The 22,813-nt window shown below is 36.2% G+C and overlaps 2 protein-coding genes across 4 annotated transcripts; one reads left to right on the forward strand and one right to left on the reverse strand.

Moving 5' to 3' along the window:
- The first annotated feature begins 519 nt into the window (after positions 1–519).
- Positions 520–10,551, forward strand: psmb2 (proteasome 20S subunit beta 2). Its single transcript, XM_083523419.1, has 6 exons — positions 520–655; positions 1,341–1,463; positions 3,217–3,287; positions 9,395–9,557; positions 10,077–10,126; positions 10,364–10,551. The coding sequence occupies exons 1-6, from the start codon at positions 565–567 to the stop codon at positions 10,463–10,465; spliced, it is 600 nt and encodes a 199-aa protein (XP_083379545.1). The 5' UTR covers positions 520–564; the 3' UTR covers positions 10,466–10,551.
- A 1,399-nt stretch (positions 10,552–11,950) lies between these two features.
- tfap2e (transcription factor AP-2 epsilon) lies at positions 11,951–22,282 on the reverse strand. Of its 3 annotated transcripts, none has more exons than XM_083523352.1 (8): positions 22,230–22,282; positions 21,799–21,909; positions 19,429–19,878; positions 17,659–17,713; positions 15,297–15,528; positions 14,553–14,671; positions 14,232–14,370; positions 11,951–12,685 (listed from the first exon to the last, which is right to left on the reverse strand). In XM_083523352.1, the coding sequence occupies exons 2-8, from the start codon at positions 21,841–21,843 to the stop codon at positions 12,424–12,426; spliced, it is 1,302 nt and encodes a 433-aa protein (XP_083379478.1). In that variant the 5' UTR covers positions 21,844–21,909; positions 22,230–22,282; the 3' UTR covers positions 11,951–12,423. The 3 variants fall into 3 exon arrangements, with proteins under 3 accessions (XP_083379478.1, XP_083379479.1, XP_083379477.1); XM_083523353.1 differs by lacking the exon at positions 22,230–22,282 and adding an exon at positions 20,917–21,352 and having other exon boundaries at positions 21,799–22,073; XM_083523351.1 differs by lacking the exon at positions 22,230–22,282 and having other exon boundaries at positions 21,799–22,074.
- Positions 22,283–22,813: the final 531 nt, after the last annotated feature.

Consider the following 22,813-nt stretch of genomic DNA (forward strand, 5'->3'; position numbering starts at 1 on the left):
TTTAACTAAATAAACATTTTGTAAAACATAAGCATTTTTGTTTGACATAGCCCTCCATATGAACTAAATGTATTATTAAAAATATATATAGTCATGTTATGTTATACATTTTTAGCTACATAAATTTAATGATTTATGATTAATTTCAGTAAATAGAGAGAGGGAATTAGTATTATTGAGGATATAATATTGGTTAATGTTACTGTATTTTCCTAGCAGTATGTAAGTGTTATAACTTTTAGAAGAGAGCAAAAGAGATACCTTCTTACGTTATTAATATATAATGAATAGAACATTTTATGTTTAGTTTTATTAGGTTCACTTTTGAAGCTAAATATTTTCTCATTTCAGCCTGAACACATCGCCACTAGTCAGCCGACCCAAACCAGATCACGTGATCAGAAAGCGCCCCCCCCCCCCCCCAACGCGTCCGTACCTCACTTCCGGTGACGCGAAAAAAGTGCGCCGCTGATGTGCTGAGGTTTTGCTGTGTAATTTCTTTCTGTCTCCGTTCAGTACCGGTGTCGGTATTATTTTATCCTAAGTTTATTCTACTTTTGCAAGATGGAATATTTGATTGGTATTCAGGGTCCAGACTTTGTCTTGGTTGCGGCCGATAACGTGGCCGCCAGCAGCATCATCAAAATGAAACACGGTAAAGATTTGACAACTCACGAGCCTTAGCTTAGCATAAATGTGTTATTAGCGGGACAAGTTAGCGATTAGCCTAGCCATGGAGTTCTCCTCTTAACTATTATTCCTATATTTAACAGTTTCAAAATTGATTTATGAGTTAATAAGGTCAGACGTCCTGTATGCACAAGCAGAAATAAATTACTACTTCTCAAGTTGCTAAAATTGTTTTGTGAGTAGTTTATGCTAGTCATTGCTATCTTGTTAGCTAAGCACTTTGTGGGTAGAACAGATTTCTTGCAGCCCACTGTATTAATCAACCAACTATTACTGATCTGATCATATGCTGTAATCTCTGAATAATTTGGATACACATTTATTTTACAGTTTTTTTTGTTTTTTTTGCTGTAGATAAGATGCAAGACAGACAAGCTATTCTTAGTAGATGATTAGGCGAAATCCGTTATGAAAGTGAAAGTACATATCTTTTTCGCTTGTTAGTCCTCTTTAACATTATTAATCAAAAGCGCTACTCTTTAATCCTTTTGTTAATATTATGGTTATTGGTAAAAAATAATGAGTTTTATATATACAATATAACCGGCTGATTATTATTGGTGTTTTCTTTGAGTGTGCGTGTAATGGTATGTAAATAATCCTAGACTAATATGAACTTTAGTTCATAAAGACTTTATGAATTATTTCAGATTATGACAAAATGTTTAAACTGAGTGAGAAGATCCTGTTGCTGTGTGTCGGAGAAGCTGGAGATACAGTACAGTTTGCAGAATACATTCAGAAAAATGTCCAGCTCTACAAAATGAGGAATGGTACGTAGCACTGTACAGCTGTATATTGTTTCTTATGTTTTACATTTATTTACATGCTAACTGAATGAATGTGTGTGTGTGTGTGTGTGTTCCCTTACAAGACTATCGTTAAATGGCCTGGATCATCTTCAAATAGTTTCTTGTCTTGGCTTCAGATTAATCTTAGCAATTAATTTGCTTCGATTATTCTTTTAGTCCATTTAACAAAACATGGAACACTGTTTCCAACGGACAATTATAACTGATGCACCGCTGCCTAAACTCTTGGAGCACTCTGAACATGTAACACAGAAGCATGAATGAAAAATGGAAGAAAGGGAGAAAACAGTGAGGGGTGCGGAGAAGACGCAGTTTCAAACTAAAACATAAAGAAAACACAGTACAGTGCGGTTACAGATTTTAAAGTAATTTGAAAAAATATATATATTTTTTTTATATACAGCGTGGTCAAATGTCTCTATGCACTGGCCATGTAGAGAAGGTGGTGGAGCACGTTTTTAAAGCTGGCGATAAAAACATGGATTTAGTGCGTGGAAAATTTTAAGCAGCTCCGGAGACAAGAAAACCACATCGCGATACTGTGCAAGATTAAATAAATACAGGATAATATAACAGAATAATATTGAGTTTCACAAAAACTAATATTGTCCCATAACCTTCTCTATACGGCCACTGCGAAGAGATTTTTTTATTTGTAACATGGCAATTAAACGCACTAAATAACTTGATGATTGATGATCAATGATATTCTTGTATGCATTTTCAGCAAAAAAAAGTAAATATTTCTAAAAAAGAAAAAATTGCTTGTTCATTTTAAGAGATCGTTCGTTTTCACTCTCATTTAGTATTGCTTTGAAATAAATAAAAATTACATCTTACCCGATTTATCTATGAAACAATCGTTAGAATACTCGATTGCTAAAATAATAAATTACAGCAGCCCTACAACAGACCAAGTATAACTTTTACCTCCCTCCACCCTGCATCAAGGCAGGCTAGGGCAGGTTGGAAATGCTGGTTGGGAGTCAGACCTACACAAAACTTTGCAAAAGAAAAACACAACAGAGTACAGACACAGAATATATTACAGGTTATAACAGTCAGACATTTAAAGTTGGAGCCCAGCCCATTATGTCATCTCTGTTTAGTCAGGCAAGGACCTCATCCCTGACCTTCTGTCAGTGTCAGGTGAATAGTTTAATAATGATTAGATTGTTGCCATTTGGTCCAAATAGTACCATAAAATAGACACTGCACATAAAGAAAGAACATTCAACAGCTTCTCCTTCAAGAAATTATCATTTGGTTAGACGTAGTAGGTCCTATGACTTTGGTCAGAAACTCTGGGTGATTGAGTTATTTCGCCACCAACAGCATGCAGACCTCTCTCAAATACTACCTGAAGTCATTGCTAGTAATAAAGTATTTTAGGGAGAAAACTAGTTAAGCCCTAGTGTGTTTCTAGCAATTTGATTGACCTACTAGCCCAGTTATTTGTAGTTATGAACAATGTGAGAACAAGCATGTTCCTGTCATTCGATCAGGAGGTTTTTAACAGCATTATTGTTACAGGTGTTTGTGTCTGACTTTAATAATTTGTTTACCTTTTCAGTAGTGAACATTTCATGGCAAAATAAAACAAATATTTTCTGCCATTTTTTGGCTATATTGTCTATTATTTATTTAATTTTTTTTGTGTTTTGTCACCTGTATACATTTGCATGTGTTAAAACCAGTCTGCGTTTCTTTCTAGGATATGAGCTCAGTCCAGCGGCTGCTGCAAACTTCACCAGGAAGAACCTAGCAGATTATCTGCGCAGTCGGGTGTGTATTTTTTTTTATTTTTTATTTTTTATTTATTCAACAGAAGGTAAACATGCGAAAGTCTAACAAATAAAATAGACCCGAGTTTTTTTAGGACTTCACCACATAAAAAGGAATTTGTTAATACATGCAGTTTGCATTGCAGTGGATTAAATTAAACATAATGGAACCACAGCCCACTCAGTAAAAAAAATAAATAAAAAAAGTAATAATATAAAAAAAAATTATATATAAATATATATAATATGTATTAGAACTGAAAGATTTTTCCATCAAGTAATTGTATAAGAAGTACTTTGTCTTTATTAAAGAGAAATACTAAATAAAAGAGGGAAAACTAGACAGGTCTCTTAAAATGAACAGGTAATTTGTTTTACTTTTTTTTTAGAAAAATGTACATTTATATTGCTTACAAGAATATCTGTGAAAACTTAACCCATTTAATTGCCATATTACATCAATATTAAAAAAGTCCCTCAGTGGCCGCATGTAGTAAGTTATGGAGAAACTATTTGTTTGAAGAAACTCAAAGTTATTCTCACCTGCCTGTACACAAAGCACGTTGTGAATAAATGTGTGTTGTATTGCAGGTTTTAATTTAGCCTTTTTTTTAAATAATTATTTATTTACATTTTCAATAAAAATGGTCAAACAGAAATGCTTCAAGCATTAATAAAAATGTGTGCTGTTAAAATGAAATTATTTACATGTTAAATCTGATTTTATATATATATATATATATATGTGTGTGTGTGTGTATATTTGTATGTATGTATGTATATATGTATATATATATATATATATATATATATATATATATATATATATATATATATATATATATATATATATACACATACATACATACATACATACATACATGTATGTATGTGTATGTGTATATATGTATGTGTGTGTGTATATATATATATATATATATATATATATATATATATATATATATATATATGTATATATATATATATATATATGTGTATATATATATATATATATATATATATATATATATATATATATATATATATATATATATATATACATACAGTGGGTACGGAAAGTATTCAGACCCCCTTAAATTGTTCACTTTTTGTTATATTGCAGCCATTTGCTAAAATCGTTTAAGTTCATTCTTCTTCCTCATGAATGTACACACAGCTCCCCATACTGACAGAAAAACACAGAATTGTTGACATTGTTGCAGATTTATTAAAAAAGAAAAACTGAAATATCACATGGTCTTAAGTATTCAGACCCTTTGCTGTGACACTCATATATTTAACTCAGGTGCTTTCCATTTCTTCTGATCCTCCTTGAGATGGTTCTACATCTTCATTTGAGTCCAGAAATTTTTGATTATACTGATTGGACTTGATTAGGAAAGCCACACACCTGTCTATATAAGACCTTCCAGATCACAATGCATGTCAGAGCAAATGAGAATCATTAAGGTCAAAGAAACTGCCTGAAGAGCTCAGAGACAGAATTGTGGCAAGGCACAGATCTGGCCAAGGTTACAAAAAAATTTCTGCTGCACTTAAGGTTCCTAAGAGCACAGTGGCCTCCATAATCCTCAAATGGAAGACGTTTGGGACGACGAGAACCATTCCTAGAGCTGGCCGACCGGCCAAACTGAGCTATCGGGGGAGAAGAGCCTTGGTGAGAAAGGTAAAGAAGAACCCAAAGATCACTGTGGCTGAGCTCCAGAGATGCAGTCGGGAGATGGGAGAAAGTTGTAGAAAGGCAACCATTACTGCAGCCCTTCACCAGTGGGGCTTTATAGCAGAGTGGCCCGACGGAAGCCTCTCCTCAGTGCAGGACACATGAAAACCCGCATGGAGTTCTCCAAGTTGGTGAGAAATAAGATTCTCTGGTCTGATGAGACCAAGATAGAACTTTTTGGCCTTAATTCTAAGCGGTATGTGTGGAGAAAACCAGGCACTCCTCATCACCTGTCCAGTACAGTCTCAACAATGAAGCATGGTGGTGGCAGCATCATGCTGTGGGGGTGTTTTTCAGCTGCAGGGACAGGACGACTGGTTGCAATCGAGGGAAAGATGAATGCGGCCAAGCACAGGGATATCCTGGACGAAAACCTTCTCCAGAGTGCTTTGGACCTCAGACTGGGCTGAAGGTTTACCTTCCAACAAGACAATGACCCTAAGCACACAGCTAAAATAACGATGGAGTGGCTTCACAACAACTCTGTGACTGTTCTTAAATGGCCCAGCCAGAGCTCTGACTTAAACCCAATTAAGCATCTCTGGAGAGACCTAAAAATAGCTGTCCACCAACGTTTACCATCCATACTGACAGAACTGGAGAGGATCTGCAAGGAGGAATGGCAGAGGATCCCCAAATCCAGGTGTGAAAGACTTGTTGCATCTTTCCCAAAAAGACTCCTGGCTGTATTAGATCAAAAGGGGGCTTCTACTAAATACTGAGCAAAGGGTCTGAATACTTAGGACCATGTGATATTTTAGTTTTTCTTTTTTAATAAATCTGCAACAATGTCAACAATTCTGTGTTTTTCTGTCAATATGGGGAGCTGTGTGTACATTCATGAGGAAGAAAAATGAACTTAAATGATTTTAGCAAATGGCTCTGAAAATGGGTCTGAATACTTTCCGTACCCACTGTGTGTATATATATATATATATATATATATATATATATATATATATATATATATATATATATATATATATACGTATATATATATATATATATATATATACGTATATATATATATATATATATATATATATATATATATATATATATATATATATATATATATATATATATATATACATATATATATATATATATATATATATATATATATACATATATATACATATATATATATACATATATACATATATATATATATATATATATATATATATATATATATATATACACAAATACACACACACACACTATATATATATATATATGTGTGTGTGTGTGTGTGTGTGTATAAATAAAATAGGCTATTAGTAGTTGTAGGTATATTTTATTTTATTATTTTTCAATAACTCTAAAATTAGCTAACTAGTAAAATAATTTTTTTTTTTTAAGTTTACAATTTCACTTTTGTTGAAGGTATGATTGTATATTGTTTTCCTGCCCCCAGACCAATGCTCAGTTGTTAACAATAACTTAATCTGTAAATCCAACCCATGCTGGGTTGGCAGTGCAGCATTGTGCACCACTCACTGTGAGTGAATAAGGGCCCATGTTGACTGTGATCGGAGACAGATGTCAGCATGTTGTGTGTCTGCATTGTAAATATAAGGTGTGATTCAAAAATCCGATCTCTTAAACACCTGAGTGTTTGTGCATGCATTTGGTGCATGTGTGTGTTTGTATGCATGAGTTTGTGCGTGTGTGTGTGCCCATGCTTATGCACCCATCTGTGTGAAAAGGTCTGTCTACACCCTTGTCCTGTTGTCTGCTAGTTTTTGTGTTAATTTGTTAGGAAGAGTAGCTGTTGCTTGTCACAATAGCAGAAGGGAGAAAATAATTACAAAAAACAATTAGAGCATTTGTTGCAGGAGGGGCTGCAGAGGGAGAGCGAGCCCGGGGGGAGGAAGGAGGCCTCAGGGGCATCGTGAATTTGTTCCCAAATCAACATGCTTCAGCTGCAGCACGTCTAGTGCATGGTTAAAGAAAAGCCTTTACTGGCTGCCTACCAGTCTTTCCTCATAGGATTAGTTTTAGTAGTATGGTCTCTAGGGTTGGGTGTGGTTAGACAATAAGCATAAGTGAAAAACAATTATAATTACTTTTATTCGTAATGCGCACATTTAAGACTTTTTCCTTGCTGTTTTTTTGTGTCTGTGAATTAGGATTAGGTCTTTGAGGTTAATATTTTACTTTGAAGACATATTTTTTTATTAAACCTGTATTTATCCTGAGCGCAGTTCTGATTAGTGAACATTGACATATGGTTCTATCACCTGACATCAGAGTGGAGGATTGAAATGAAAGTGTTACCAGATGGATGTAGTGTTGTGTCTAAGAGGACCTACGGATGTATTGTGTGTGCTGTATGGGCTGAGCGTAAGAAAAACAACAACTGCGCCTTCTGGGAACTCCTGGAATCTACCTTATCTCTCTGACAGCTATTTTGTTACAACCTAATCTCTGTTTATGGGCTAAGATGCACCTTTATGTGATTGCCATGGACAGTAACATATGTTAAATTATGTTGCTATGTAATTAAATTTAAAGCTTAAATCGTAATCACTGTGACAAAAAAAAACAACTTTTAGTATGACTCTGGCAGAGTGTCTTACCAAATGTTATTTGGTCATTTGCCATATGTTCCATTCATGATCATTATGTAGTTTTATGTAACATAAACATCAGAGCAATTCATTAGTTTAAGGTTTTACTATTTGCAAGGTTTTGATGTAATCACATGTGATCAGATGTGTACATTGGTAACACAACAAAATTTCACCCACTGAAAAAGTAGGCCCGATGTTGAAAATGTAACCCCATGGTGTCTCTTATAAATGAATTTAGAGTGCACAGATTGTCACAAATGATTGTTAAGGTTCATCTTGGGTCTACACCCAGATAATCTGAAGAATGGCGTGACAAGTTTTGACTTCCAGAATGATGTCCCTAGCCTCAAATAATTACTGACACTATATTTCATGTTATTCTTTGGCTCAGGCACAGTTGAACTTGAAAAAGGATGCCAGGACAGAGAAAGTCAGGGTTGCCTTGGGCAGCTTTTTATAGTGTGTAGGAACGCTGGAACATGCACACAGGGAACGGGAGGTGGAAGTGAAACATCTCTATCTTGACTGTCCCCAAGCCATTTTGCTCTAGTATCCATATCAAGATGTATAGCCTAGAGTGCTGTTGGGCATTTGTATGCTCAGGCGCTTATATTTATGGTCCATTCTCTTGGGTAAGGTGAGAGAATTGCTGTTGTGTTAGGAACTCAGGTGGGGTATGTATGAAACAGGTGGTGAGTTAAGAGAGAATGGATGGAGATGGCACTCCTGGGAGCTCTCTAGATCCCTTGCCTTGTCTCTTCAACAACCTGGGCTTTGTCTGCAGGGATACTCGCATGGAGCACAGCCAAGTTTCTCTAACATTTACACTCCCATTAATTAAGTGTCCAAGCCAACATCAGACAGGAGGCTTTGATGATATCAAGTCGACAGTCAAGAAGCTTTTATTTTCATTTCAACCATGTATAGCCGATGTAGTACACGGTGAAATGAGACAACGTTTTACCAGGACCTTGGTGCTGCATAAAAGCTACATCACACAACATAGAGCCATGTAAGAGGTCACAGAGCTAAGGACTAAAGTAACATGTCCTCGCCGCATAAAGTGCATTGTGTGCAGCATAGTAAACAGTGAAAACTGATACCACAAGATAACTGGTACCTCTAGTGGTTAGACAGTTTGTATGACAGAAAGCTAGGTTCTCTCTCTTTCCACATTGTAATGATGCGGAAACTAGGTGAGATACTAATCAAATTGGACACTCTCATGATTATAAAAAATAAATAAAATGCAGCTTGGATCAGTAGGAAGGGTAAGTGTAATGCAGGTGTAAAGGCACAGATTTAGGAGATGGCAAAGCACGTAAAAGGGAGAGAGACTAAAGGAAGTTTTAATGAGCTCTGGCGCAGCTCCAGGGCATCGGGGCGAGGGTGGGAGGCTTGGAGAAGGGAGAGGAGTAAGGAAAGGTGGGGAGGCGCTCCGAGCAGTGGGGGTGCTGTCATCCAGCAGATGTCACACCCCCGGTGACACCAACGACCCCCCAGACCGCATAACACCCCCCCAACACTCACACGCCACCTTGCCTTCTTTCCCGTTGCAGGTTTTTCGCACCCTCCTTTTTCTCTCTGTCACTGGTTTTGATATTGATCATTCTTCTTAGTCCCTTTTTCTGTTGATTGCATTTAGGATTGAAATTGTTAATTAAAAACAGAGTTTGTAGTGAAAATGTTAAAGTAAACTTTAACAGTCAATACAACTCAAGCTTTCAATGATATGCCTATGTATCTTTCTATCCTTATTTTCTCCCTCTGACTTGCTCTTATCTGTAGACTCCTTACCATGTGAACCTGCTTTTGGCCGGATATGATGAGACAGACGGACCTGGACTGTACTATATGGACTACATGTCGGCGTTGGTTAAAGCCCCTTTCGCTGCACACGGATATGGCGCTTTCCTCACTCTGTCCATCATGGACAGATACTACAGGCCAGGTGAAATGCCGCACTCCTCTGTTTCTGTCTCTCAAAATCTATATAGTTGTTTTCTTGCTGTACATCCAAAAACAAGAGCCCAAATAAGTAAAAATCCTCATCAAACGTGTACAAGAACATGTCCTCCGACAACAGAACAAATGGGATCAAATCAACTACATGTAAACACCTTTAAAAATTGTGTTCGTAAGACTGGTCTGAACACATCTGTAAACTCCATGTAAACTAAAGTTCAAGTTTTTGTTTAGCCTCCTATGTTCCAAAATAAATGTAGAATCTATGCTTGTTGCATAGAAATGGTTTCTTTAGTACTAGGACCTGGGGCCTAGAAGAAAGTGTCGCTTCTATTTATTTATTTATTTATTGCTCACAAAAACATTACTTTTTTTCTTTTTCCTAGTTCTGCTTTATACTGTTTCCTGCACTTCTCTGTATAAATCATACTGTTTATTAAATTGTTCATTTGTTCTTTAAGTGAATTATTAGTTTTTCTCATTTTCTCGATTGCTCTGTGTGCAGATCTGACACGTGACGAAGCCGTAGACCTTCTGAAGAAGTGTATAGAAGAGGTACGCTCACTCCCTCTCTCACACTCTCCCCTCTGCCATTTCTCAATTCCGCTGAAGTTCATGTCGGTGTTCTCTTGTTGCTCTATTTCTGATGGTGTGAATGGCAGCTCTAACTAATGAAGTGAAATTACAGTGTTCTGTACAACGTTTAAATCATTTAAGCCATTTTCAGTGTTAATTGCCTTTTCCCCTCCCCATGCACACTGTGTGATCATTTTTTCCCCCTCTATTTCATAGCTCCACAAACGCTTCATCCTGAACTTGCCCTCATTCACCGTTCGTTTGATCGACAAGGACGGCATTCACGACATGGAGAAGATACTTGTGGGGGCAAAGTGACAGTCTGCTGTGGCATCTACACACCATCACTCTTTTGTACTGCATATCTAATCCTTTATGTTCAAATAAACCTTCAGCCTGGTTAAGTATGTTGTGTTTAGAGGATTTATTTTACTTTATTAACAGCATTATTTGTGTTCTCTTTGAGCACCTTGTTTCAAATAACAGAAAGTAATCAAAACCAGCATTAGCACTTACAACCTTTTGCCAAAAGTCAAACATGGAGGTTTAATAAAGGTTATTAATAAAAGATAAACATTTGTAAAAATTAGTAATTTTCTAAATTCAGTTCAGAAATTTTAGTTACGTATCTATCCCATCAAAGATATGAGTATATAAGCAGGAAATTATGTATTAAAGAAAATTAAGTTTCACATAACTACAGTTCTGAAATTTGCTCAAATTGTATTACCTTAAAGAACTACTTGAATTAATTTACAGCATGAACTGGGGCAAAAATAAGAACTGCTCATCAGTGACTTGTTTTTGACTGTTACTGCTGTTTTTTGCCTTTTGCAGAGAAAGACTTTTTGTACTCGGCTTTATTTATAAGCGTGCGCATATGTATGTGCGTGTGTGTGCGCGCGCATATCTTCCCTCTGCAGACAGGTGAGATTAATAAACATTAAACAATCCCCCCTGAACATAACCGGAATCTGTAGGGAAGAGGAGCATATGTTCGCCTGCAGGCACAGAGACGCTGAATAGCATCTCTGAGTATCAGAAGAGAGAGAAAAGATCGGGGAATTAACACTCCGGGTGTGTGAGCTGGTTGGGGGGCAGGTATGGAGGTGTAGTGCCCCTAAGCAGATAAAGAAAGGTAAAGTGGCAGATGGAGTGAGAGAAGGACTGGAGGGGAATGAACTACTTTGAGTTTAGTTACTTGTGCTTGCAACTGTGGTTTTGGGCACCTTTTGATTACCTGCTGAGACTTTGCAACCTTTGGTGTGATCTGAGTTTAACACTTATGTACCAAAAGGTTTGGATTGCACCAATATAAATAAATAAAATACTGTGATCACTTATCAAATAAGGAGAAATATGCTAAACATATGGGTATTTGGTGTGTGTACCATGTATTATATATATATATATATATATATATATATATATATATATATATATATATATATATATATATATATATATATATATATATATGTATAAAAATATGAATTTGTTGTGACGTAAATACAAAAAGATCACATTAGCCTTCTTGTGGGCTTGCTCTTGCTGTGTAAATGCTAAAAAGATATTACTAATTATATTAATTATGTTAATAATTCCAACCTCTTCAATTATTTAGTATTTCTATTGTGCACATTTTTTGTTATTTATTTTTATAGTATGATTTCACTCAAAAGGTTTTGAAAATCATTAATATAGCAATCATTACAAGATTTTATTTTATTTTAATTTACACGATATTTAAATGATACAAATCTTACTATGTCAGGGACAAATAAGAAATAAACACCAGAGGAATTAATCAGGCACGATCCATTATTTTAATAATATATTACATTTACCTTGAAATACATTAAGAATGAATAATAATAACAATATTAATAGTAACATGGTTAATAAACATACAGTAGGGAGTAAAAAAACAAACAAAAACAATATTTGCATTGTTTTACAGCAAAGCCTCCCACCAGCAATGTGAGCTTCAATCTCCAGCTGCCTTTCACAGTTCCTGTGAATCGGTTTTCAATGACGTATAGGGCAAGTGCACAGGGGGCTGTTCTGAGTGTCCACCCCACAGTAAAGAAAAGTAAGAGGCTATGATTTACTCTCTCAGATTGGAACAAATCCAGCGGCTGATTCAGTCAGATTTGGATATCAAGCACACACACCCACACACATAAATACATATACACACACTCTGTATCTCTCCTAAAGGCTGGGGAAGAGCTCAGTCTCTGTCTTTGAGATGTTGCCAGATATACACCACAGCTTCATTTGCAGTGTTTGAGGTCTTTCTCCTGGTGGCCTTTGCCACCTCCCTCAGCTTTGTCCAGCAGTTTGAGGGCCTCCAGCAGGTAGCTCTGGAATGCACAGAGGGCAGCACAGATTGCTGGTGTGCCAAAGCCATGTGTGAGCAGGCTGAAGTGGGTCAGGCTGCCTTGAACCCCGGGCTCCAGGCATGGTGTAGGCCGACTCGCACCCAGTGGCGACCTGTCTTGGGACATGAGGTCAACAAACTCTTTGCAGATCTCCCTGAGGACAAGGAGAAAATGAAGGTTAGTGCACAACACAGTGATGGTTTTAATAAACCCTAGGGCTGTTGATGCAACATTTGTAGTTCAAATTTACATATACAGATTTAAAAGCAGAAAATCATATTCTACTTTCAGTTTCAGAATACACTGTCAAAACATGAATCTATTTTTAAAATCTATATTTGTATGATTAGTTTTACGTAAAACTTGTTAAATAAGTTGGTTATTGCTAGAAAAAAACAGGCTCTGACTAAACAGGTTACTTTCATGACACAAACATGGTGTTTGGTATTAAATATGTAGTCACAAATATGCAGGATAGTGTTAACACAGGATGTTGAAGTCCAGCATTGTAGGGTTAATGTACTGAATACTTTACATATTAAGAAAACATGATGAGCAAGAAAGAATTAATCCAAAAAGAAATTTACACAGAGGTAGTCAATGTCTATTTAAATGAACAGGGATACTCAGGATAGGGAATGCGGAACAATCAGCACATCATTTAGGTATACCTTACTGTACCTGGTGGATATAAATAACTGTGTAATATATAAAATAAAATAAATAATGTTATTTATTAGAACTTATGCGTAAATTTGTAAACTTTAAACATATAGTATTTAGTAATAAATATGTAGTCATAAATATGTAGAATAGATTTAACACAGGCCTTTTCCATGATACTGAAGTCCAGCATCATAGGGGTTAATGTACTGTATACTTTACATTTTAAGAGACCAAAGGAAGGAAGGATACACAAATCCAAATTTTTGTGATTTTTTCTTTTAGTGAAGAAAAAAACTACAAGCCAAATTTTCTCAAATATCAGTGTTAAAAATTATATTTGTTGATATGCTGATATGCTTACCATGAATGTGAGTATTCCACTACACTTATGGCATTTGGCACACCCTTATCCAGAACAACTTACAACTGAGCAGTTTAGAGTTAATTGCCTTGCTCAGGGGCCCAGCAGTGGCAGCTTGGTTTTGCTGGGATGTGATCTTTTGAGCCAAAATCTACTGTCCTGTTCACTAATCTACCACGGATTTCTTGGTGTATATGATATGAATGTGTAGTAGAGCTCTACTCAATATAGTGTGTGCAAGTAAACCACTGAAGGATCAATAAAAACAAAATATTTGGCATGATAAATTAAGAATGCAAAAAACATATTAGTGTTTTCATTTTTGTAGTTTTGTATGCACTGATTATTATAGTATTTTCAAGGGATAAATGTCAGTCTGAACACATCTGATCTCTTCGTGCTCATCTGCTAATGATGGAGCTGCATCAGCTGTGTTGGGCACAGAGCAGTAAACCCTGAGGGCTGGATTTGGATTTAGATTTGCTGGCACAAAATGTTTGGATTGCACCTCTGCTAGGTTTAGTAAGCTAAGAAAAAAAATCAGATCATCAAGCTATAAACCTATAATTTATTGGATTAATAAACATGGAATAAATATTATTATGTAAAAGATATTTAGGTCACCTTATAAGGTGAAATTAACAACATTAATTCAAATGAGACTGAAACTCACTTGGTAGCCAGCAGCATGCTTCGCCGTGTGGGTAGCTGGTCTGGATCACTCTGCCTACATAGATACTCTGCAGTCGCCTTTGCTGGGAATTCTGTCTCACACACATAACCGAAATCCCGTGCCAGGTGGACTGCCTCACCTTAAAGAAAACATTTTTAATTAGATTTTGGCAAAAAAAAAGTGGCAAAACATAAGCCTACAATGCCTTGGTTGTATAAGTGAATAATCTGTGTATTGCACTGTGCAATGGATAATAAAATAGTTCATTCTATCAATTCAAAGTCTTTTTATGTGCATGTGTGTGTACGTGTTTGTGTGCACCTTCCACTAGTGCTGTGAGGAGCGTGACATTAGCTGCCTTGCGGCGGCCAGCAGGAAGATTTAGGCCGATCTTCTCCAGACGCTCACGGAGACAGCGGCCACCATTCTTTGACTTTGCTCTGAGGAAGGGGATGGAGAGATGAGTAACACTGCTGACATCCTCTCATTAGCAACTTTGACCAATTCACCTCTTTTCTAGTTCCCTTATTTTCCCCTGATGTCATTTTTCATATTGTTTACTTCATGAATTCGTATCGTTTACCTTGCATGCCAGATCATTTCTCATTCATTAACCTTCATTAATCAAGCAAATTACGTTTTGGTGGCATTTTTGATGTAGAAAGTGGATAGATGTAAAAATGTCTGTATGCTTAAATCTTTAAAAAACATTACGTGACAAACTACGTATAAGATGTAAAAGACAATGTTTCAAATAATAAATTATCAGATAATATATATGACAATAAATTTAGGAAATTACTGATATTTAAATTGTAACACTGAAAATAAATTAGCTTGAAAAAATACATGATCACCTTAACATATGCATGTATGAGTGTTACTATGTGTGGGCCTATAATTACAATGTATTCGTTATTGATTTGATTTACATAATAAAAAATTGTGAAAGATTCTTTGATTGTTAATAATATTATATGTATAAAGTAGGTACTTGCGTTCTTACCCCCAATGCTGCTAATATGTTTAATATGTGATTATCACTTGGTTCTGTCCTGAGCTCACCTCCGCAGCACTCCTCCTAAAAGCGAGGCGTTAAGACACTCAGGAGGAGAAAGTCTTCTCTGGACCTCTCCCACTGTCACTTTGTACTTAGAGGTAGAACTAAGGAGGGATAGGCGTCCAGGCACAGAGCAGAAGACCTCTGCAGGGTTGGACACACCACCGAGACCCAAGCCGTCCTTACCGAAGGACAGGATAGACAGAGAAGAGCCATTCAGCTTGGATGGGATAGGAACTAAAGAGAGAAAGAGAGAGGGTGAAAGCGACAGAAAGAAAAAGAGGATACATTTGATTTATATCTGCTTTTTTATTTTTATTTTGCATGTTGTTGGAATTCATTTTTGTGGAAAATGTAGAAAGAGATTAAGTAGGATGAATGTAAGCAGCAGGTCTGAACGGGTTGATTGGTTTATCACTGTAAATGTTTTTCTACATATTTAATTTTCATTTATATTTTAGAATGAATTTCACAGATTTTGCTCATGTTCTGTTTGGGCACATTGGCTTTTATTTGCCCTAAATTAGTGGAACAACAACATGGCATTAATTAAACATAACTATAAATAAAGTGTAATAAAAATAAACTATTCAAAATGTCATGCCATTGTGAAATCATTTGTCACAGAATGCCTGTCAGAGTACAAGCCAGGTATATCTTAAAAGGAAAAACTATTAGGTTTTATAAAGGTTTTAAACTCTATTACAAGATGTGCATCCTATGAACTTTCAAAGTGAACCCAAGCGTATTTCTTGCAAAGCCTTAAAAACATGCGTAATTTCTAAACAATTAGATTCTGTTTTTTGCATCCTGCCAAAGATTTACTTTTAGAACAGGCAGTTCATTAAATTTATGAGCATTCAATAGACTTTGAGACTCAAATGCATGTTTTTTTATTAACATTGCTGCAAAATGGCAGTAAAGAAGAATGATATTGCAAAATTATAATGAGCAGAAAATAATATACTGGCAGCAAATCTGAGGAAGCTTTGAAAAAATTTGTTTGAAGAACTGTTTTTATAGTGGAGCACACTGACTGTGTTCAAGATTTTTATTTTTGAAAGCATCTCTGACAGAAGAAATATTCCACACAGAAAAATCCATCAGAAGGTTATTTTATATATATATATATAGTGCTTTTAGTATAATGTTCAGTGACTGATTTACAATCTCCTGTTTAGTATTTAATGGCATGAAGTTTAGATAAAATGATGGAATTAAATTGAGAAATTGAAATGAAATGGCTTTCTAACATGGAGAGTTTCTCTTTTTAAAATACTCTCCACATTTTTAAAACCAGTAAACATCAACTAAAAATATTAAAAATAAAGTATAGTGAATAAAAAAGAATGTATAGTGTAGAACTAGTTTTTAAACTGTGGCCCAGGAATGGTAAGGTGTATGTGGTCCGTTATTATTTTTAATGTTTTTGTCACACTGACTGAAATCTTAACCTTTCATTACTATAGTTATCGTGTTTAAGATTGAGTAATAAACCTGTATAATTTGTTACTTAAATAAAATGGGTTCGGTCAAAACCTTACACAACTAAGTTTTGGACAGTGTGATCTTCCAGTGGAAAGTTCATAAATGAAAGCTTTAAAAAGCAAACATATGAATGAGCCTAATATTAGACTATGTTAATTTAAAAATGATGTAGATATCTTTACTTTATGTGCTTGCTTACAGAGGAAGCAACACACTTACATGCAACATCGGTGTATTGTATTGTGTGGTGTATCCTGTGTGCACCGCCTCGTGATTATGCAGCTGTGTGTGTGTCTGAAAGCTCTCGGCACACCTTTGGTTTATTCATACAGTGCCTCTTATCCCTTCTGAGAATCTGCGAGACCCCTGAGAGTGCTCCGTAACTGATCCGCAAACGCACAAGTTAAGATGGCATTTGTGTAAAATACATGATAGCTGTAGAGCTTGAAAACTTCTAAGACAGCATACAGCCTGAGTTTCTGCATGACCTATAAAAATCCAATTTCTTGGTATTTCAGGGGAAAGATCACACTGTGAAGTCCTCATAACTCTTCTTCATCACCCCTCCTCCTCCTCCTCCTCCTCCTCCACCCCTGAGCTGGTTTATAATCCCTCTTTTTTTTCTCTCATATGACCATGAACAGTTCATTAAGAGTTGGTGCCTTAAGGGTGAACTGAGCGTTGGATGATTTTTTGACTTCACATGAAACGACACTGCTGAATTATTTTGTGGTGGGGACTGTGTGTGTGTGTGTGTGTGTGTGTGTGTGTGTGTGTGTGTGTGTGTGTTTTAATCTGTAAATATCTTAGCAGTCCGCATCAAACAGAAAATCTTATGATTTCTATTTATAGTTATCCCCAATTAAAAAAATTCCTTACCTTTCTTGATAACAGAATGATCCAAGATTCCCAGGGATGACGCTTCCTCCATACCCTGTTAAAAAAAAAAAAAGTTTTTGATTGCCATAAACAATATTCAATTGCATATCAATTATAAAATTTATAACGTTGCATTTTTTTTTTTTTATGAAATGCAAAAGATTATTCATTTGCTGATTTTTCTCATGCTTTTTGAACATAACACGGTATATTTGACAGAAGCTGGTATTTTCTTTATTGGTCTGTGCGGTAAATCTTTTAATTAATTTAATTAGGTCTAAAAAATAAAATAATTAATCCTGCGCTTTTTTTTTTAAGATGATTATATATGTTTGGAGAATGGGATTTCAGTGTTTATTAGCCTAAACAAATACTAAAAGCTTGTATTTAATATCCATACAGATTAAAAAAAAATATTATAATAAGGGGAAATTAATGATTGCAAATTGAAAAGTAACCCCTACCATTTTTCTTGGATATCTCTTATATTATAATCACATACGAGTACATTTTAGAAGTGGTTCTCATGTTCTAATGTTATAAATTCGTTATCCAGTCTACGTTTTGTCAAATGTAGAAAATAAAGATAAAAAGTGTTTGGAATAATTAAAATCGCGTTCTTGTGTTGCGCACTGAAACACTGAAACAGTCTCACGCAGGGAGAAAAAAAACCTTTGTTAACCTTAACTGCTTATATAAATCGATTGGTTGCGCTCAGTTGTCAAACAGAAAGTCATTCAGAGCAGTTTGATCCTGCACCTGCTCAAAAGCAACCAACGCCACCGAGTCGGGAAAATGATTCCGAAACCATTTTAATGAAACGATTGAAAAGAAAACGATTTCCTGCTCATGGAGATATAACTCTCCCCGTAAAAAAGTGTTTATTATTTACAAACACAGGGAATACTGCTATCTGCTTCATGCATGCATTTTCTTTTTTTTTATGATATTAAATAGCTATTCAATCAGCATGAGATAAATGAGATTATTGAACAATGTGAATCGTCTATATGTTTTAGTGCATCTGCATATACATTCTGGCCTATATATGGGATGCACTTAATTAGTATAAAAAATATTTAATAGTATATTAGTCTAACAAATCCTTCTGATTTACTTAAAGAAATTCTGAATTTGTGTTAAGAGATTATGGGAATGTTATGATTGAGTGTAATGGGTAATTATGGTAGTAATGAGAGATCTTTTCGGCTGTATTTTTTTTTAATTATTATTATTTGCTTATAAGTGTACTGCTCCATGAGAGTAATAGAAGTAATGCGTGAGAATGGAAGCATGGTGTGATTATATGAGTAATGTGTAATCAATGTATACTTATTAGAATGATATTATTGAGAGTAATGAGTGATTATAGGAATAGTGTCTGAGTAATACATTATATTATGGAAGCATTATATGATTATGTGAGACTGTTAGATGAATATGTAATTGTGAGTGCAATGTGTGATCATATAGAAATGTCTGAAAAAAAAAACGAACACACGCAAATAAAGGAATCGTGAAAAAAAAAAAAAACAATACGCGAAGTGTTTAAAATGTATATCATTTTTATATTTGAAGTTTGTGTAACTTTTAGGTTAATGGTGTTAGCAGATGTTTTGTAAGTTTTTAGTTTAACACACTTAAAAAAAAAATCAATAATAAAAAAGTTTTACGGGACTACCCGGGATCTTAAATTTTGGCCTATAATCCAAGACTCTCCTTGTTTTAGACTCAGTAGTATGTAAAGATTTGTTTTGTCTATAAACATGCCTGCATGTCCTCAGTGCCGTGCTGAGTCGCGTGCACACCGAGCGATGCGTCTCCCAGCGCACCCGCGCCTGCTCCCTCTCCGAGCGCGTGCAGGAGACGCGGAACACCGGCGTATTCACGCCGGGGATCGAGGCTCAGCGCGCGGTGGTGCTGCTGCTGTAGGACTCCCGCATCCTCCGGGTTGCGGCCCCGCGGTGGGTGCCAGGCGGCCTGCTGGTGTTGATGTAGGGAGCTGATGGACTGGTACGGGTCGGCCAGGTGCGGGTATCCCGAGTCCTGAGCCTGTGAGTAGGAGAGCGACGCCTGCGGATACGGAGGAGGGAAGTAGGGCGGCTGGAAGTCCGAGGCTGGAGTGTGGCACAGCGGAGGAGCCGCGGAGTAAGCCGTCTGATTCAGGGAGCAGAGCTGAGACAGTCTCGGTGAGGAGCCCGAGAGCCCATCCGAGCGCTCCTACACAAAAAAAACCAACACAATTATGAACTTTTTCTGTTTATTATTATGAATTTTTTGGAAACAATTAGAAACAGGAGGCTCTCGGAGAAAAATGTTTGAATGGGGAAATGGCTGCAAATCTACTACAAACATTAATACTTCCTAAATAATCATTTCAAAGATGAACATGTAGTTGGCATGCGTGCCAGCTAAGACAGTAGTGGTGAGTTTGTCTTATTGTCTTATCCTGTCCTCTCACAGTGTCTTACTGTAACACTTTGTTGAATTTACAAATCTTTTATTATGTTTTTTATGCTTCTGCTTTATGTTGTTGTCTGATGTTATACCCAGGGAATATCATCATTATCTTGTTGTTGTGCACAGCATTAAACACAATACAACAGCAACTTCTTCTTCTTGGAAAATAGCTAAATTTTAAAATAATAATAAAATACAATAAAATAAACAGCACCGATAAGAAAAACTAATTCTGAGTGTTTACACACCTATTAATGATCAGGTCATTTTACAACAAAATAAATGATGGAAATGTTATTATTTAACATTTGCATTTTAATGCTGAAGGCGTTTCAATATTTTAAGTTTAAATGAACGCATTACTCGTTCTGCTTTTTCATTTTTTTTCAAAACCCGTTCCTACGCATTTAACAAAATAATCCACAGATTGATAATGAAATAGTTTTAGACTACACAGCTGTAGATTGTGATGCTTTCACAGCAATCAATTCTTGCGATCGAGCACGAGCGATCTGTGAGCACGGATTTATTTAGTTATAAATCCTATTTTTAACATCGTTCGTATTATTCCCTCGATTGCATTTCCAACTGATTGTGAATGTTTATGCATTAATGCATACATATTTCCGATTATTCCAATTTCTCCTCCTGTAGTTTACCACTTGATGTGCTCAGTAGGTAATTGTGTCGATGCGTTATCTCAGATTAACATGGCAATGAAGTGCGCAGCAGAATAAAGAACAAATCAATGCACTTTTTCAAGCAAAAGTGTAGATATAGAACTGCTGCTCCACTCACCATGGTTGAGTAGGTGTGCACTAACATGAGGAAGTACAAGTGGTCGGTGGTGAAACTTGGCTCTCTGTCCACTTGCAGGATCCTCGAAAACGAACGATCAGGGGAGTTCACAAAGTCATGTGCGTGTTAAATCCATGCACGCGGGCCTGAGTGTGCGGAATGGTCTGCTTACGAGTGCTCCGCGCGCGTGCTCGCGTGTGTGCGTGTGTGTGTGTGTGTGTGTGTGTGTGTGTGTGTGTGTGTGTGTTTGCGAGATGCTCAAATGTTCAGCTCTCATGGGCTGTGTGCAATGTGAGCTCTTATATCTTCACCACAGCTGTACAGGGGAGGGGTCGTGCGGACCACCTTAAAGGGACAATTATTACTCTCGGTAAACTATATGCACGATTTATTAGTGAAACTGAGTTCGAGTTTAGGGTCAGTGTCGGCGATCCGACTGAAAAACAAATGAAATATTTTTGTAGTATGTTTTTCTATTTAAACAAAACAGCATGCACGAGCATAAATAGGTCTATTTAGCAAAGATTATGATTCATTTTTGAAACCTTGCCTTGCTATTATTAATAATAATAATAATAATAATTGATGCGCACATCATTGCCATGTTAATAATAATAATGTATACCACACACACACACACACACACACACACACACACACACACACACACACACACACACACACACACACACACAATTAATACTATAGTAGTATATACAATACTGTAATAACCAACATAATATAACCAAAAGTTACGATGCTTTTCACATTTATTTTCCATTAAAATCCAAGTCTAACAGTTTGGTGTCATTCCCTTAGACAATTGACAGATAAAGAGTTTTATCAATAAGACACTATAAAATGAGCTGTGTGTTTGCTTACCTGTGCACAGTAGGGATCTGTTTTAGACCTGGATTTCCACAGCATGGTGCTTATCGCTTTTTCAAGTTACTGGCTGGATGCTCGAGTCGGGAGAAGAGTGGAGATTTGGAGCTGCAGGTTGAGCAGTGTGTGAGGAGAGAAAAGCGACACTCAAGACTTTTATGAACACAAAGAGAGACGGGACACGGAAAGGGGCGGGGGATGGGTAGCAATGACACCGGGCGTAAAAGTGGGGACACAAGAAACACCTGCTTAGACAATGTGCTCTTCTGAATAGTATATATGGTGTAGATTTTAGTCATTTACTGGCAATTTGACTGGCAAATGAAATTTTCAGTAAACAATTGTGAAACATGTTTAGAGTGAAGAAAATACAGAACCCAGAAGACTTGCTTATCTGGCAGAATTACAACTAAGCTAAATTGTCTTACCAAACCATTTAAAGTGCTGGGATTTTAACACACTTTGAATCTTATTCGTGACACAAAGCATTGAGCCATCATGACTACATCACCCCACTACTGCAACGGACTCACTGAACTCCTTCTAGTACTGAATTAAGCGTGGCACATCAGTACTCGTGGCTTCCAGCTGTGTAAAAGAACGTTGCACGTTCGAATCCCCGCTCTACCACACCGCTTTGATTGGATTCTTGAACAACTTGTACAACTCAGGTTACTAATAAAGTACTGTCAAACTTTTGGGTTTATGGGCTATATGTGAACTGATATATTTAGTATTTTCTTAATTGGTATGTGCTTTAAATATAATAATGTCTAAATAGATCTAGTAAATGTCAATATATTTTTGTCAACAACAACAAAAAGAACAAAGATTAAGGATTAGTAGGCTTGTGTTTCGCAGTGGATATTGTAGAAATGTGGAAACGTTATGAACGGGACATGTGGTTGTTTTAAACACCTTCGAGTTTCCAGTTTATTGGATTGCAATAAGCTCGCCATCTAGTGGCTGTGTCAAACAACTGCACTCGAACTAATTAAACAGTGTCTAATAA

Source organism: Silurus aristotelis (assembly GCF_946808225.1).
Source record: "Silurus aristotelis genome assembly, chromosome: 21".
In the NCBI taxonomy this organism is placed as follows: Eukaryota; Metazoa; Chordata; class Actinopteri; order Siluriformes; family Siluridae; genus Silurus; species Silurus aristotelis.

Bases quoted from the DNA above. Each gene is read 5' to 3' on its own strand.
- psmb2 (XM_083523419.1), top strand. From the start codon at position 565: ATGGAATATTTGATTGGTATTCAGGGTCCAGACTTTGTCTTGGTTGCG. The intron at 3,288-9,394 runs GTGTGTATTTTT...TCTTATCTGTAG, and splicing joins CAGATTATCTGCGCAGTCGG to ACTCCTTACCATGTGAACCT. The intron at 9,558-10,076 runs GTGAAATGCCGC...CTCTGTGTGCAG, and splicing joins GGACAGATACTACAGGCCAG to ATCTGACACGTGACGAAGCC.
- tfap2e (XM_083523352.1), bottom strand. From the start codon at position 21,843: ATGCTGTGGAAATCCAGGTCTAAAACAGATCCCTACTGTGCACAG. The intron at 15,529-17,658 runs GTAAGGAATTTT...TTCTCTCTTTAG, and splicing joins TCATTCTGTTATCAAGAAAG to TTCCTATCCCATCCAAGCTG. The intron at 14,371-14,552 runs GTGCACACAAAC...GTTTTCTTTAAG, and splicing joins CCTCACAGCACTAGTGGAAG to GTGAGGCAGTCCACCTGGCA.